The sequence below is a fragment of the Betta splendens genome, chromosome 5 (genome assembly GCF_900634795.4).
Source record: "Betta splendens chromosome 5, fBetSpl5.4, whole genome shotgun sequence".
NCBI classification, from domain to species: domain Eukaryota; kingdom Metazoa; phylum Chordata; class Actinopteri; order Anabantiformes; family Osphronemidae; genus Betta; species Betta splendens.
This window is the reverse complement of record NC_040885.2, coordinates 18,131,033-18,142,564: the sequence shown is the minus strand read 5'-3', so window position 1 is coordinate 18,142,564 and position 11,532 is coordinate 18,131,033. Positions and strand designations below refer to the sequence as shown.

The following is an 11,532-nucleotide window of genomic DNA, read 5'->3' as shown; positions in this document are numbered from 1 at the left end:
ATAAAAAATACTGAATTATTATTTAATTAATTATTACTAAAAAGGTAAAAGTTGGATTAGAAAGCATCAAAGTTGACATTTGTCTTTACATTTATAAGTTTTAGAACCTCGTAAAAGTTAAATGTTTGTGTTGTTATGGTGAATAAACACCAAACACGAGACGGACACGTGGATCGAACTAAAACACAGGTGGACACTTAAAACCTTCCAAGTCACAGAAACCGTGTCAGCTGCAGCCACAGCAGCGTTTCCTGCAGAAACAGGAAACCACGTGAACGAGGATCCCACCAAAATGTATTAATAATAAACGATCGATCATCTATTTGTTTTCTGTGACGTCATTAGTAATTACTCTAATGGACTAGTTCATTTCAAGTTTTATTTATTGTTCGGATAGAATGTTTCTTTCCTGTCGTTTTATTTGTTAGCAAAGCAAATTTGAAGGAAAGACGCGAAACAGCTTTTATTTTGAACTCCGTGTGGGAGGAAGTTGCTATTTCCGGTCCGAGGTGTGACACCGGTGGCGCCTCCGCTGCCACCGTGGAGGGTTGTGACAGCAGCCAGGATGACACCGTGGAGCGCACGCGGGCTGCTGCGGCTCTATAAGAGTCATGACGGGCTCACACAGCGGCACAAACAGCGGCGGACACGCACGACCCGCTCACGAACGCACCTGGAGCCACCGGAACTACGTCATGGGCGTCATCATCTCACGGATCTTCTCCAGGTTCACGTCCAAGACACCTGTGCGGATCCTGATGGGTGAGATTTTGTCACTGGCTTCATTTATTACTTTGAAACGTCAAACTTCTATAAACAGCATTTACCGAAGCAGCAGTTTGCTGAGTTTGGATCTGTAGTGGAAATGCTCATTTACCTTTATTCCTAATTATTGACCAGTTCACTGGGCATTAATGCAGATTTGTGAGCATTTACTGTTACTTTGATCGTCTGAAAACAAAACACTGAGAGGTTTTCAGTTTTTCAGCCCTGTTGTTGTGATTTCTAAGGTTTATATCTATCTTTAATGATGAATAAATAGGTCCATTAGTGTCAGTGTAAACGTGTCCTGTGTTTGTTGGTGCAGTGGGTCTGGATGCAGCAGGTAAAACCACGCTGCTCTACAGGATGAAGCTGTCTGAGGTCGTCACCACCGTCCCAACAATAGGTCGCTGCTTGTTGATCCTCATCTGTTTTCCTGCGACTGAAGGAAAAACACTGAGCTGTTCTTTACGCGCGTCTGCACAGGTTTCAATGTGGAGACGGTCGAGTACAGAAACATCAGCTTTACAGTTTGGGATGTGGGCGGTCAAACGATCATCCGACCCCTGTGGAGACATTACTACACTAACACACAGGTACTGCAGTACTGCTGCTGTGTGTAGTACATTGTTACAGGAGCACATGTGGATCATGTGTGTGTTTCCTTCAGGGGCTGATATTTGTGGTGGACAGCAACGACCCCGAGAGGATGAAGGAAGCTGCTGACGAGCTGCACATGATGGTAGAAACCTTTGGCCTCGTTTAACGCGTCCCCACAGTCAATAATACTAATCGACCAGTGTGTGTGTGTGTGTGTGTGTGTGTGTGTGTGTGTGTGTGTGTGTGACAGCTGGAGGAGAGCGAGCTGAGGGATGTCGCTGTACTGGTTCTAGCCAACAAACAAGATCTTCCCAGAGCCATGTCTGCCAGCGACATCACAGCAGCCCTGGGTCTGTCCACAGTGTCACAGCGGGTGAGAACACACGCATCTGATGTTCAATTCAGCAGTAAACGTGTGAAGATGAACCTGCAGCAGAATTACAGCAGTTCAATGCAAAGCACCAGGCTGTAGATGCAGCTTAAACGCGTCAGTGAGAGCGGTTTGTGCTGCTGCCCATTGTGTCTGTGTCAGCAGTGGTTTGTGCTCATGGTTGTGTGTGTCTGCAGTGGTTTGTGCTCATGGTTGTGTGTGTCTGCAGTGGTTTGTGCTGCTGCTCATTGTGTGTGTGTCTGCAGTGGTTTGTGCTCATGCTTGTGTGTGTCTGCAGTGGTTTGTGCTCATGCTTGTGTGTGTCTGCAGTGGTTTGTGCTCATGGTTGTGTGTGTCTGCAGTGGTTTGTGCAGGCGTCCTGTGCCGTCAGCGGGTCGGGTCTGGTCCAGGGACTGGACTGGCTCTCAGAGCAGATCCTGGAACAGTAACGTGTGCTCTGGTCGTCTGCTTCCTGTTGGAGACAGCTGCTCCTCTGTGAAAAGCCTGCGGATCCATATCCACCTCATCACAACTACACATGGTTTTATTAGTGCCAAGAATTAAAAAACATGTCAAAGCAAAGAATTTATTTATAGAGTTAAAAGTAGCGAAACTTGATTTAATCCAGTGACACTGCAGCTGAGTTAAATCAAAGTAATGAACAAGAAGCAGCAACAGTTCACATTTGTGCAGAACGACTCCTCATCTTGTAGGAGCTTTTACTTGTATCCTGGAGATACACGTATACTTGACGCTGCACTTTTTCTGTCACATGTTTAGATAAACTGCTTGAGACAAGAGGAAAATGAGTTCAGTGCACTGATTTCTCTTGGTTTGAGCATTATTAGATTTTTATTTCATGTTTACTAGTTTTACTCTGTAAATAAGAAGCACCTGAAGATAATTTATATAAAATGTGGTTGAAAAAGTGAAAGCTGATTTATGTACAGTTCAGGTATCTACAATGTTTACGTTTGTTTTTAATTCAAATAAAACCTGTTGGATCTAAAAATGATGCATATTTTTTGTACTTCCATACTTTGATCTAGAAATCATGTGTTATATATACACTCTATGTTAATTTTATTTCAAAATATATAAATAAAGTAAAGTTTTCCATTCTGGTTTATTTTTTTAAATCTAGACCGAATTGTTTCAGCTTCACTCAGTATCACCTGTGGAAAAACAAGTAGTACAAGTGTATGAGAACACTTTTAAAGGTATTTCATTGTATTTATATTTTTTTTCCTACTTCACACCCTTTAAATGATTTTAGCTACTAATACTAATAACATTAAGGTCACATTTATATATAATAATACAGAATTTTAAGAAGTGTCCAGTTGTGAGCTTTGTTTGACCAGAGAACATCAGCAAACAGACTCTGGCAGGTGGAGTTAGTGCTTTATTCATCACTGAGAAACCTTTTTATTTATCGTGACACTGGAACATCGACCTCTGGATCATATTTACATTTCAATGTTGCGTTTCTCTGCTCCAGTAAAGTGCAGCTCCACCAACACTAGTCTTTCATCAGTAACTGCTGCCTCAGAGACAGATCTGCTCCACAGTAACGTTTCCCACAGCTCAGCGATTAACATCACTACGTGTAATGTGTTCAGCCAATTCAGAGGATCAGTAAAACCCACAAACAGCATAAAACAGTGGCCCAGATAAATGTGTGTGAAGCGCTGCACATCAGGAAACACACCAGCGGGTAAATATTTGGTGGAGAAGGTGGAGGACTGATTTTAAACTCATTAAAGTCCTTTTTGATGGCACAGGTGAGTAAACGGCACCATTCTCATCAATGAACGTCTGTTTGAAGCATCTTCTCTACTTTTACAGCCTCTGGGTTCGTTTCCTGGGACCGACACACAGTGAACAGCATCAGATGCAGTTCAGCCGCTGAATTCATGACACTTAAAGAAAATGTTAATATTGGCACTGGAAACCGTTCAGATCATACACAGTTATTGCACTGCAGGAGGTTTGACGTGTGTCATTTTTTAAGAGGACAACATTTCAAAGTAGATATTTTGACTTTAGTTTTAGTGATTTGCAGCAGAATGTTTCAGTGTTTCTCATTAACCTTCATCCAACGATGACTCATTTTGATTCATTTTCTGCCTGGGACAAAAACAAACTAAACTAAACTGAACATGCATCAGAGCGGTGCTCAGCCTCACACTTCATTTCTTTTTCTATTATAACATCATAAAGCACAGGTTTTACAAACAGGAAACCGATGAGGTCTCTCGTTCACTTTGGCAGAAACTACTGCCTGAAGAAAATCTGCCGTCGCATTTCATCACCTTCAGGCCCCGAAGGTGTTTTGCTTTATATCTTCTGCAATTATTGTTAGTTTTTATAGAAGAAACAAAAAATTAAAGGTTAATCTATATCGTTGTCCTGTTCTGGACACTGGAGCCGATATAAAAACTAATCATTGCAGCTCTTTTCGTTTTCTTAAACACAGATTAAAATATAAGTCTTTGACGTCTCCTCCTCTTATAGGGTGCGTTTGCGTAGTTTATCCCCTTTTTGTAGGGTAACAGTCCAGCTAAAAAGGAGCACATGTTTTTCAGGCCCAGGCAGCCCAGGCGGGTGGGTGGAGCTCCTTCCCAATTCCTGAGCTGGATCTCAGCAACAGCTGCTGGGACTTGACTGGGAGGTAAAACATGCACCCTTTGTGTCGTTAGGCTTCGGACTCGCCTTTCTTCTTGCCCTCGTCTCCTGCATCGCTGTCCTCTGATTGGCTGTTGCTAAGCACTAGGAACTGTCCGTCAGAGGTGGGCGGGTTGGCAGGACGACTAGAAGCTGCGATCAGACGGCTCTGCTCTTCTAGATCCTGAAAGGAGAAGATAAAAGTTCGGAGGTTTGTTAATGCTACTTACTTGATCTTATAGGATGTTCACGTGTATATATTACATTAATATAACACAATATTGGAGGTTTTAGGACTAAGGCTCACCTTCTCTATCTGCCTCTGTTTGCTGAGTTCCTCCTGCTGTTTCTCTTTGGCCTTGTCCTGCTCCTTCCTTTTCTCCACTGCCTTACGGTCCTACACAGAACACAGAGACAAACACTGCAGTCCATGTCCACAGTCAACAGTCAAAGGCTGCATTTACATACAGAAACGTTAACGTGAGCATTATCTCCAGCAAAGACAGGTCTGCTCACCATCTCAGAGTGCAGCGCTATCTGCTTGGCCAGGCCGATACTGTCACAGATCTGATACCATGAAGCAGACACACTGGTCACACACATCAATGGAGCAGAGTGTGAGAAACACAGACTGATGAGAAGAAGAGACAAACCTTCTCTCCGTCGTTGTTGGACTCAAAAATGTAGCCGACGGCTCGGCCGTCGCCAGAACCGCCTGCATGCAGAACGAACCCAAACAGCCGCTTGTTGTCCTGATGGGACGAACACTGAACTACACTGGAGAGAGGGAACTACAGCAGCACAGAAGAGGGTGGACATGAAGTTACTGGAAACGCCAGAGAATAAAGCGCAGCAAGTGATCACCTCACCCTGAGTCGAGTCACTTGTGTCTGAGGATCAATGAGCCTGAAAGACAAAGTACAGGAAATATGACTAAACTTAAAGAGCCTGAAAACCGTCATCATCAAATGTCATCTTCCTATTTAATAAGGTCTGACAAGTCAAAGTCCGTCCCAATAAAAGCCCAAACACACGACCGCGTGCGTCACTGCACTCCATACTTCAGGCAGTCACAGGTGACCAGCAGGTGCGACTCGCTCATCCTGAAGATGTTGTGAATGGCTCGAGCGGCGAGGATCTGCCTCATGGTCTCAGCGATGACGTCCGCAGACTCTGCAGTCTTCACCTCCATGGAGCCCAGGAAGTTAACGATGAAGAGCTGGTGCAGGATGGAGTCTGAATGAGAGGACCTTCATCATCATCTCAGAACAGAACGTTTAGACGAATCACTGCAACGCACACAATCCAGTGACAGTTCACACAGAACTACAAATATGGCGGCACCTTCGCTGTCCTCTGACGTGCGGTTCCCTGACTCTCCAAACGGGTTGCTTCTTCTGCAGAGACAAACACACACAGAGTGAGGCTGCAGCTGCTGCATTAACAGACAGGAGAGAGGCTTCTCACGCACTCCCACCTCCCGGACTGAGCTGCTGACTTGCTCTGCCCTGAGTTTTCCTCGCTCACAGGGGAGATGATGTCAAACTGGATGGGTGTATCTGGGGCGACCAGCGCATCCAGTGAGAGCACAGACAGCGCCGGCGACGGCTCGGACCCCACGGAGCTGATGCTGCTCGCTCGCCCCACCCGCCCTTTACTGGACACACAGAGGTCTGCATTCAGTGTGACACTGAGGTGAGACGCTGTCAATCCCAGCTGGTGGAGTGAGTCTGACCTGCTGGGCCTCATGCTCTCATGTCTCTGCTGGAAGGACGGCGATGGAGTCACGGCTTCCAGAGCCGACTGGTTCACTCTGGCTGCCAGCTCCTGCAAATATAGACCTTCTGTTTGAGTTTCCGCTGTGTGAGAGACACCACGCATGTCTCTGTCACACACAGACCTCTGCGTTGTCACTCAGGTAGATCCTCTTGGAGATGTTGTTAATGGTGGAGATCCACTGATGGAAGAAGCAGCAGAGACGCTTTGGGAAAACAGCAGAATGCAGAGCAAACAGGAGAACAGGGACATGTTTTACCTCCTCGCAGTCCTTTCTGCTCTCTGCCTGCAGAGTCACCACTCTGGAAAACACAACAACAACACTGAGTGTGATCTCAGAGGCCAGAGGTCATTTCTACTGTAAATGTGAAAGGCAGCCATCGTGGATGCACCAGCAGCTCTCACTTCTTGCCGTCGAAGGACGTGACCTGGAAGCAGAAGCGCCGGTCGTCACAGTCCACAGCCATGACGGAGCAGTTGTCCAGGTCTGAGACCAGCCCGCCGGCCACCTCTCCTCGCGCCTGATGCATCAGGTTCCCCCCCTGTGTGAAGAAGTACTGCCGCTCCCAGGATGACGACACCAGGCCTGTCTTACTGAGAGCCGCACAGAAGAGCTGCTGACGTACGCTGTGCATGTTCTGACAGTGTGTTCATAACTAGCAGCTGAATGCGCGTCTGCTCGGCTGCGTGTGATGGTGCTCCTACTTGCGGATGTGCAGGTAGCCCTGTTTTCTGGTCAGGTTGCGACAGACGGGCGAGTGAGCTGGGTCAGGATCACACGGCACATACAGGGGGTCGCAGGAGCGCTCCATCTGCTCAATGGTCTGCTGCATCTGCCCCACCTCGTCCTCCATCTCCCGACGCACGCTGCACCCACACAGGACAGACACGAGCTCTGTACTGATGCGTGGTTCTGCAAAAGGGTTCCTCCATTTGTTATGTTTGGTAAAGATGGTGGAGGGTGTGAGGCTCTTACTTCTGCACGCTGGTTCCTATATTTCCCAGGAAGTCCTCCCACTGCTGGGTGAGATTTTCTGAGCCCAGCTTAAAGAAACTGATCTGTACAAAACAAGCAGAGGAAGATTTTAAAAGCCCAACAAGCCCCTCAGAATGAAACCTGAGCCCTGCATCCTATCTGAGCAGGAAAGGGGTGAGACAGGGCCTGAAAACGCAGCAGGAAATGATAAAAAGGTCAACTTCATGTGCCACAGGTCGCTGTGACATCATCCAGTGTTCTGAAGGTGTGGGCAGCTTTACAAGTCACTGGTTTGAAGACTTTCCTAAAGACTGTGTAGTTCAGCATTGTTTGGTCTTCTCACCTTATTGGTTTTCTACTTCATTGTGTTATTTTAGTGCTGTGTGAAAGCGCTGCAGTAACACAGGAATTCCCCTTTGAGACTAATGAAGTCAGCGTTGTGCTCCTTCCTTTCTTTCTAATGTTGGCCTGACGTAGAGGAAAGTTGACCATCTTAGGTCTCAAACCAAACCTCCCTCATAACAGCCGGAAATTCAACACAACATTCCCACAACGACACGATCCAGTATGTGATGGTTCACTTAACCATTAGGTCTGATCCTAGACTGACTATTAGGTCTAATTTAAGAAGCAGTGGAGTGTACCTGAGCCTGCATGTAGCCCAGCAGCGGTTCCAGCAGAGCCGTCTTCTTTTTGTACTGTAGCGTATTAAGCGAGCAGAAGTAGTGCATCATGGTCTGGTGCTGCTTCTTGCGGGAGGTGTAGACGTCTTCAACTACCTCTGCTCGCACCTGCAGCAGGAACAGTTTCATGAAATAGGAATGTTTAAGTACAGCTAATCTCACAAAAAAGTTTTGTATCAAATGACAACAGTGACATACTGCATATTGACCCTAACAGAAGGCGTGTTCTCTCATCTCACCTTGTCGTTGTCCCTCCTCTTGGACAGGCGGCTGTATCGGTTTATGGCTGTGTCGTGATCTGCAGACAGAAGCAAACCAACAGGCAGATAATTGTCTTAATTTACACAACTGATTCTACAGACATGAAAGCAAACCCAAACAGACTTGTTATCTGGTGTTATCGGAGTATCAGAGTATCTGTATTTCTTCCTAAAAAGCATGATCCGGGCAGGAAGTCATCACAGATCAGCTTTCATCCCTTCAAAACCACAATGGCAGTAACTTACCATCGCTGGCTATTTGGAAGACTTCTTTCAGAGTGAGGATCTCTGGGGAAAAAGAAATACACAAAAAATAGATGCATGTTTGTGCTGTTTAGCTTTGTGTGGACGCCTTATGCACTTTGTACTCATTGCTTCTTTTTATGTCTGAGAAACCTCTGCAGCAACAATCAAATTATGCACATCCAGATTAGGAAGAATTTGTTATCATGTGACACAAATCAATAATGCATTTATTCCCCAGTTTACTGTGGCAGTGTCTTGACAGACCCTTGATCTCAGCCCCATGACTATGACCATGGTCATGTTTCACAGCATCAGAGTTGGACCTCAATATTGTTTTTGAAGATGAACTGAAAAAAAAACATCATTTAACTGTTTATATCATATTTCCTACCTTTGAGGTCTCTCTCTTTAAACTGAGTAATGGGAAACATCATGGCGTCTGCAAGTTGGGTGGACAGAACAGCATGACAGGAACTCAACTAGAAATGGAAAGAAAAAACAGACATTAAGATCTTTAAGATCATTAAAATCTTTCTAACAGAAATTGGGGCTAAATCCTAGAGTTATCCCAGCAGTTATACCTGCTCGTACCAGACACCTTGAAGAATAAAGCAGAAGACTTCTGATGTGTTTGTGTTGTCTCTCACCTCATCGATGACTTTTGCAAACTGCTGCAGAGTGGAGCTCATCACCTCATCATCGCCCCCCAGAGGAAAACGCTGCATACAATAACAAGGAATTATAGACTGATGCTGACAGTGAAAGAGTCGGTGACTAAGGAACCTCGTGTATGACCTAGGACATAAGGCCAATGGCCTCTGCTAACATCTGTGGCCTGTGGTCAGTGCTGCAGTGCAGCCTGTGTTAACCAAATGTCATGATTACTGAGAAAAGAGTCAGACTGTACCAGTAATGCTACAGTGACATTCATCAATAACACCAATAGGTGTTTCATAAGTAGTTATGCTGTTCAAGCAGTCAGGCATCGTTGTGTCTTTTTGCTGATTTCTTTTTTCCTAAATTTTGCATTCATCAGTTCAAATTGCTGAGGCTGACATGAGTTTTGGAGTCATCCGTTGCAGTAGAGGAAGTAAAAAACAGCTCATGACAGCTTTATTGCAGAAATGAGCCTGGAATTGAATCATCTGTTAGATAGCCAACATTTCCGCTTTCACAACTGATGTGGAGCTCAAAAGACAGTCTGAAAGATGCTGGAGCAAATCGTTTAGCCTTAATAGGGAAGCCTGTGAGTCTGCTGAGATCGTGTTATACTTTAATGGGATTATACTACACCTAAAGAAAGAAATCCCTCAAGGAGGAGGACTCTGTTCTTTTTGGATGAACAGTATCTCAAGCAAATTTTAACCAGACTGGGAAGCATGTTTCTATTTGGTGCAGTATAGTCTTGTATTTTAGGCAATAACAGATAACAGGTCAGTGTCTGGTGCCGTAGCGTAGCAGCTTACCTGTTTATCGTACTCTTTCAGCAGTCTCGAGGTCAGATGTGTTGCAGCACTGAGTTCATTCTAAAAAAACAAAACAGCAGGCACAGTGCTGAGCAGCTGGTGATACATAATTCAACCTGCAACCACTTAACATTGCTGTATGTTCTGGATATGCTGCATTGCCCGTGGCACTGTAGCTGTCACCCGCGTACCTGTGCATCATAAATCCTCTGCATGGCCTGATACAGCTGTGTACAGTAGTTGGAGATGGCTGCAGTGTCCTCTTCAAACACCCCCAGGAGAGACCGTGTCTACATGCAAAAGAACAATATTATCCACTTTTCTATCTATACAAAATCACTCAGCAAAATATGCCCTTAAATTACTCCTTGTGTAACTGCCAAACCAACCCCACAGCTTTCTATGCAAATACACACCCACTATCTGTCCCCACAGCAAAAGTATGTCATTAAGGTGTGCCGTCTTCCTTCAGCTGGCTGTCATTGTCCGGCTACTATGGTCGGTAAATAGATACATACCTGTATTAATAACTCAGGACTTTGTGGCCTGCTTTTGCAGCCTTTACAGTTTGCAAGCATTTGTATTTGCCTGAGTTAGGAATTTTTACCTTGTGAATTCCTGCGGTATTGCACACGCAAAAAGAAAACCTATAATTGACTGATCCAGTAGTGACCAGTGTAACCAGTTAACTAGAACCACAAAGTCTGGGCTAAATGAAGACATCCAAAGAAAAAGTGCAATTTGCTTGAACAACAACTAAACACTATTGACGTTGTAACTTAATACGGTGATTGATATAGTGATGTTTTCAGTTTGTTTATTAAATGCCCATTTGGAGTGTCTGGGTTTTATTCTGACAATCAGCTTTTCTTGGGCAAACTGTTTACACATAAAATATGCCCACATATCTCAACAACTGCACATCCACGGTCAGTGATGTCACAGCAGGTGTTTTAACCTGGAGATGTCACTGACTGGGATGTGTTTAAAACTTTCTGAACAGTCTGACTGAATGACAGTTATCCCTGTAGGAAGGGGTGACGTCTGGCTAAGGAAGCAGTCGAGCTTCGAGATCATTTCTGTGCAAACACTGATTATTGTGCTTGTGTTTATAGCACATTTGCTCTTGGTTGACGTTTTTCCCAGGTGCACAAGTTCCATTTACGCCGTGGTTAGCTGCGCTATTAGCGGTTAGCAAGCTGGCTCTACTTGGCATCTCTGCCTCTGGCTGATGGCAAACACTGATCTTACAAAGACAGTTAGCCTAGCTACACAACTGGCTAACGTTAGCACGCTAGCTGAAGCCTCCACGGAGGACGTCTGTTACCTGCGGACTGTCCTCCAGCGTCTCCTCTATCGGCAGCTTCTCTATCCCGGGCATGGCTGCAGCTGGCGAGATGGACCTCGGTGATAATCAGCGGACGAAACAAAACAAATCCACCGGACAACTCCCACTCAAGATTTCTTGTATACACGAATTCACAACACCCCAAAAAGCTCCTCCCTGTTCCGTATATCCACCCTTCGGCGTGAATTGTTATTGGACGGGAAAATTGTCCATGAATTTGATTGGTTGCAGTAAATGAAGAAACGCGCCATGTTGGCTCTGACAACACTCGCCCTTTTACTGAATCCGTGAACGGCCTGGTCCCACAATGGCGGTCAAGGAGATTAGTTTCCAAGCGAGAAAAAGATTTTGTATATGCGACTATATAATAATTATTGT

At 45.2% G+C, this 11,532-nt stretch overlaps 2 protein-coding genes across 3 annotated transcripts; one reads left to right on the top strand and one right to left on the bottom strand.

Annotated features, from left to right (window-relative positions):
* The first annotated feature begins 370 nt into the window (after nt 1-370).
* Nucleotides 371-2,747, top strand: LOC114855983 (uncharacterized). The gene is made up of 6 exons (XM_029151551.3): nt 371-762; nt 1,088-1,168; nt 1,249-1,358; nt 1,433-1,504; nt 1,613-1,735; nt 2,095-2,747. Exons 1-6 carry the CDS (start codon nt 612-614, stop codon nt 2,179-2,181), a joined length of 624 nt encoding a protein of 207 aa, XP_029007384.1. The 5' UTR covers nt 371-611; the 3' UTR covers nt 2,182-2,747.
* Nucleotides 2,748-3,124: 377 nt separating this feature from the next.
* Nucleotides 3,125-11,329, bottom strand: appl1 (adaptor protein, phosphotyrosine interaction, PH domain and leucine zipper containing 1). Of its 2 annotated transcripts, XM_029151517.3 has the most exons (22): nt 11,134-11,328; nt 9,998-10,096; nt 9,807-9,866; nt 8,988-9,059; nt 8,732-8,819; nt 8,341-8,382; nt 8,074-8,132; nt 7,796-7,942; nt 7,152-7,234; nt 6,881-7,042; nt 6,581-6,769; nt 6,435-6,477; nt 6,300-6,356; nt 6,135-6,226; nt 5,877-6,056; nt 5,744-5,796; nt 5,461-5,635; nt 5,269-5,305; nt 5,053-5,190; nt 4,916-4,966; nt 4,707-4,796; nt 3,125-4,583 (listed from the first exon to the last, which is right to left on the bottom strand). In XM_029151517.3, exons 1-22 carry the CDS (start codon nt 11,185-11,187, stop codon nt 4,431-4,433), a joined length of 2,124 nt encoding a protein of 707 aa, XP_029007350.1. In that variant the 5' UTR covers nt 11,188-11,328; the 3' UTR covers nt 3,125-4,430. The 2 variants fall into 2 exon arrangements, with proteins under 2 accessions (XP_029007350.1, XP_029007349.1); XM_029151516.3 differs by having other exon boundaries at nt 6,300-6,477; nt 11,134-11,329.
* Between the last annotated feature and the right edge of the window lie 203 nt (nt 11,330-11,532).

Excerpts from the sequence above, each read along its gene's own strand:
- LOC114855983 (XM_029151551.3), top strand. The coding sequence starts at position 612 with ATGACGGGCTCACACAGCGGCACAAACAGCGGCGGACACGCACGACCC. Across the intron at positions 763-1,087 it reads ACCTGTGCGGATCCTGATGG|TGGGTCTGGATGCAGCAGGT; the intron begins GTGAGATTTTGT and ends TTGTTGGTGCAG. Across the intron at positions 1,169-1,248 it reads CACCACCGTCCCAACAATAG|GTTTCAATGTGGAGACGGTC; the intron begins GTCGCTGCTTGT and ends GCGTCTGCACAG.
- appl1 (XM_029151516.3), bottom strand. The coding sequence starts at position 11,187 with ATGCCCGGGATAGAGAAGCTGCCGATAGAGGAGACGCTGGAGGACAGT. Across the intron at positions 6,227-6,299 it reads ACCTGAGTGACAACGCAGAG|GAGCTGGCAGCCAGAGTGAA; the intron begins GTCTGTGTGTGA and ends CTATATTTGCAG. Across the intron at positions 4,584-4,706 it reads AACAGAGGCAGATAGAGAAG|GATCTAGAAGAGCAGAGCCG; the intron begins GTGAGCCTTAGT and ends TTCTCCTTTCAG.